Source organism: Entelurus aequoreus, linkage group LG17 (assembly GCF_033978785.1).
Source record: "Entelurus aequoreus isolate RoL-2023_Sb linkage group LG17, RoL_Eaeq_v1.1, whole genome shotgun sequence".
NCBI classification, from domain to species: domain Eukaryota; kingdom Metazoa; phylum Chordata; class Actinopteri; order Syngnathiformes; family Syngnathidae; genus Entelurus; species Entelurus aequoreus.
The window spans coordinates 22,903,729-22,908,728 of NC_084747.1; the positions used below are offsets into that span (position 1 = coordinate 22,903,729).

Genomic DNA, 5,000 nt, shown 5'->3' on the forward strand with positions numbered 1-5,000 from the left:
GATTAGCTTGCAGTCACGCAGTGACCAAATATGTCTGATTAGCACTCCACACAAGTCAATAACAACAACAAAACTCACCTTTGTGCATTCACGCACAACGTTAAAAGTTTGGTGGACAAAATGAGACGGAAAAAGAAGTGGCATAAAACACGTCCTAGAAAGTCGGAGAAAGTTCTATATGGAAACAAACTACGGTGAGTTCAAGGACCGCCAAAATTAGTAGGACAAAACGGCGCTCGCCAAATACGGGAATCAGTGAAGCATGTTTAATACAAACAGTGTGCTTTATAACAATTAGGGAGGTTTGAGTCATGTTTGTCCTCCTACAGAAACCATATTAAAACATCTTTTTCCATTTTTCATACATTTTTGAAAAAGCTTCAGAGAGCCACTAGGGCGGCGCTAAAGAGCCACATGCGGCTCCAGAGCCGCGGGTTGCCGACCCCTGGTCTAGAAAATACTGTGCATTTTTCTATTACTTATGATTAATTATGGCCAAAGGGGGCGCAATTTCAATTTCTTACACACACGTGTTATTACATATGTTGACCAGAGGGGGAGCACTTGTAATATTTACACACACTTGTATTTCATATGTTGACCAGAGGGGGAGCACTTCACATTTTTACACACACTTGTTATTTCATATGTTGACCAGAGGGGGAGCACTTCACATTTTTACACACACTTTTTATTTCATATGTTGACCAGAGGGGGAGCACTTTTAATATTTACACACACTTATTTTGTATGTTGACCAGCGGGGGAGCACTTCTAATATTTACACACACTTGTTATTTCATATGTTGACCAGAGGGGGAGCACTACTAATATTTACACACACTTGTTATTTCATATGTTGACCAGAGGGGGAGCACTTCACATTTTGACACACACTTGTTATTTCATATGTTGACCAGAGGGGGAGCACTTCTAATATTTACACACACTTGTTATTTCATATGTTGACCAGAGGGGGAGCACTTCTAATATTTACACACACTTGTTATTTCATATGTTGACCAGAGGGGGAGCACTTCTAATATTTACACACACTTGTTATTTCATATGTTGGCCAGAGGGGGAGCACTTCACATTTTTACACACACTTGTTATTTCATATGTTGACCAGAGGGGGAGCACTTCACATTTTTACACACACTTGTTATTTCATATGTTGACCAGAGGGGGAGCACTTCACATTTTTACACACACTTGTTATTTCATATGTTGACCAGAGGGGGAGCACTTCGAATTTTTACTCACACTTGTTATTTCATATGTTGACCAGAGGGGGAGCACTTCACATTTTTACACACACTTGTTATTTCATATGTTGACCAGAGGGGGAGCACTTCACATTTTTACACACACTTTTTATTTCATATGTTGACCAGAGGGAGAGCACTTCACATTTTTACACACACTTGTTATTTCATATGTTGACCAGAGGGGGAGCACTTCGAATTTTTACTCACACTTGTTATTTCATATGTTGACCAGTATTTGGCTCTCTATTAGATGCAATGTTATTGATTTATGTCATCACTTGTTCACACCTCCGCATATGGAGGATACTTTTCCTTCATGTCTCAAGAAGGCTAGAAATACAAGAACACACACACACACACACACACACACACACACCAACATTATTTGGACCTGCCTTTAAGTGTGTGTGTGTGTGTGTGTGTGTGTGTGTGTGTGTGTGTGTGTGTGTGTGTGTGTGTGTGTGTGTGTGTGTGTGTGTGTGTGTGTGTGTGTGTGTGTGTGTGTGTGTGTGTGTGTGTGTGTGTGTGTGTGTGTTGCAGGGCAGCAGAGTCAAGCTGGCAGTGTGATGAGTGACTACAGTAAAGCGTGGGAGGACTACTACAAGAAACAAAGTAGGAGTGGATCATCTCACCTCACATAAAACATCTCTGCATTGGCACTGCAGTTATTTACATGTGTGTGCGTGTGTGTGTGTGTGCGTGTGCGTGTGCGTGTGTGCGTGTGTGTGTGTGTGTGTGCGTGTGCAGCTCAGTCATCCCAGCAGAGCTCGCTGCCGGACTACACGGCGGCACTAGCAGAGTACTACCGCCAGCAGCCGTACCTGTGGAACCCCGCCCAGATCCAGGTAGACACAGGAAGTGACGAGGACAGACAGGAAGCGGCGTCCTCAGCGTAGCTCACGTTTCGTCTCTCTCCTTCCCCCCCCCCCAGGATCACTAGAGGCCCCTCCCACGTCGGTGGCGGTCGCCACGGCAACCTGCCCCCACCGGCGACGCTCCACCTCCTTACTTTTTTTGTAGAGCGAAATCACGAGAAAACAGGAAGTGGTCTTCTGCTTTTAACCTCCAAAGTCGACGGTGTGTCCAACTTCCTGTTTTTTGTTTTTTTTGTTGTTGTTTTTTTATTATTTTTTTTATCCAACCTGAGCGTGGACACGTTTGAACAAAGTTGACTTTCACCTTCTTTCAGCTTCACGCTAGCAGTCTTGACAAACTCACCTGTTTGACGCATGCTGTTTCTTTTCTTTGTTTTAACGTAACCTTTGACCTTTTTCTACCAAGTGTCCTCCCCTCTCTGTGGGCCAACACTACTTAGCATCACTACATTTTCTCTTTGGTTAGCGCTCGTTCAGCACAGGTGTCATTGGCGGCAGAAGCTGGGACGCCATCTTGGAAGAACATTCCGGATCTTTCCCACTTTCTGCCCAGTTAGCGCCTTAGCATTTAGCTTCCTTAGCTCCATTAGCTAGGCCTTTTGTGCATTAGCCGCGACATTGGTACTTTTTTTTTTTTTTCTCTGGACTTTCTGCCTAAATGAAAGCTTTATTCACTTCAAGTTTGGAGCTAGCTTTAGCCCGAGAAAGTGGAGCGGCGTGTTGCTAGCCTAGCGTGTTGGACCACAGAGAAGTTAGCATGGCGATGATACGAGTTTGGGTTCAGGGGTCTATTTAAATGTTTTTTTTGTTGTTGTTCATGAGCTAATATGCTAAGTGTTGACTTCCTGTCGCGTGCGAAGTGAAGCTCCTCAGTTCTCAAGACTGCTATGCTAATGCTATCGCTAACACTTCCCGGCCCTGTGAGTCGCTCAGGCTCGTTAGCCGTCAGCGCGGCGGCTATGAGGCCAGGAGACGACGGATCAGAGTGGGCGCTCCCCCCCCCCCTCCCTCCCCTCCTCTCCCTGGTTCAGGAGGCCACGCCCACCGAACCGGGATCATACACGAGCGCCGTCCACGCCGTTTTAGTTCTTCTGAGCTCCGCCCCCTTGGCCAGGGGGGCGTTTTTTGGTTTATGTTGGTTTTTTTTGTAACGGACTCTGGTCCAAATGTAACCTGCAGATGTTTCTAGAAGATTCTATTGACTGATGAGGAAGTGAAGATAACGAGGGCTAATAAAGTGGCGCCTTCTTTCTGACTTCCCCGCGTCTCCTTCGCGTTACTGTGGCAAGCCACGCCCCCTCGGTTGGCGGCCCGGGCCCTTCTCACAGTCTCATTTATTATTCATCATCATTAGCGATCCTTGAAATATTCATGTTCCCGCCGCCCCCGACAGATGCTGTGATTGATGATGTCATCGGTCATTAAGACGGGTGTGTGCGTGCACAGGAAGTAGTTACTGCAGCATACTGTGCGTGTGGTCAGTAAGTACAGTAAAGTGGTCGTTAAGTACACTTCGTCTTTGACCGCAAGTGGGCGTGTCCTTCTCTCGCCGCCAGAAAACCCCATGCAGCGATTGGTTTGTTTTATTCTTGTTATTCAACTATTTCTCGACACATGATGTTGTCATGACAACAAACAATTAGCTATCAGCAAGAATAATACCAACTTTTAAATATGTTGTGGCTTGACAGATGTTATTTTGAGGACAAATAATTTAGGTGAGAGCATTGACCCCTGGGGCACGCCGCAGTGAGTGACATTTACTTTAACGCTAAAGTTTTTTTTCATCCCATTTATCAGAAACAAAAGCCTTTTTTTTATCGTTGCATTGTTTTAATCGCAGGTCAAGGTCACGTCTGTGAATTAAACAAATGATAAACAAATGTTGACTTTGGTGAGTGTAAGTGATTTTTATTGGAAGTATTTCAAGTGTGTAGATGAATCACAGCATGATTAATTGCAACACTGAAATTGTAGTGTTCAAACATCAATGGCAGGACATAAAATGCAAATATTTGACACACTTTATTGCTGCTCGCTGGCTCTGGGCCTGATTGTGGTCCAAAAGTTGGAATTATTCATCATAAATCTTAATATTTTTATGTCTGCAGCATAAAAAAAACCCTCTATGATCTTGAAAATAGTTGTTTTTTTAAATGATGAGACATGAAATAACTACCACATGGTCACCTTTACACTATAATAATGCCGTCTTGCCTGAGCCAATCAGTGGCCACGATACTGAACAGTGCTCTCATGTGTTTACATTTTTATTCCTAAAAATAATCATTGAGGGCAAAAATATACTGGGGATGAGATTACACAATAGTATTATTCTGTATAATTATTAACAATTTATATATTTAACATTCTGTATGATAATTAACAATATAAATATTTACATTTTTGTATGATTATTAACAATTTATATATTTAACATTCTGTATAATTAACAATGTAATTGTTTTAATTTTTGTATGATTATTAATTTATATATTTAACATTCTGTATGATTATTAACAATCAAAATATTGAACATTCTGTAACGATTATTAATTTATATATTTAACATTTTGTATGATTATTAACAATTAAAATATTTAACATTCTATATGATTAACAATTTAAATATTTAACATTCTGTATGATTATTAACAATTTATATATTTATCATTCTGTATGATTATTAATAATTTAAATAATTAACATTCTGTATGATTATTAACAATTTATATATTTAACAATCTGTATGATTAACAATTTAAATATTTAACATTCTGTATGATTAACAATTTATATATTTATCATTCTGTATGATTATTAATAATTTAAATATCTAATATTCTGTATGATT

General features: G+C 40.9%; 1 protein-coding gene across 3 annotated transcripts in view; it reads left to right on the forward strand.

The window, feature by feature from the left end:
• Nucleotides 1–4,129, forward strand: part of LOC133632694 (far upstream element-binding protein 3-like) — a 23,597-nt gene extending 19,468 nt beyond the window's left edge. Inside the window, exons 15-17 of one of the 3 annotated variants that reach the window (XM_062025285.1) lie at nt 1,812–1,883; nt 2,019–2,116; nt 2,203–4,128. In XM_062025285.1, coding sequence (XP_061881269.1) covers nt 1,812–1,883; nt 2,019–2,116; nt 2,203–2,211 — 179 coding nt within the window. In that variant the 3' untranslated portion in view covers nt 2,212–4,128. Of the gene's footprint in view, nt 1–1,811; nt 1,884–2,018; nt 2,117–2,202 lie in introns of all 3 variants that reach the window. The other 2 variants (XM_062025283.1, XM_062025284.1) reach the window with 2 other exon arrangements.
• The last annotated feature ends 871 nt before the right edge of the window (nt 4,130–5,000 follow it).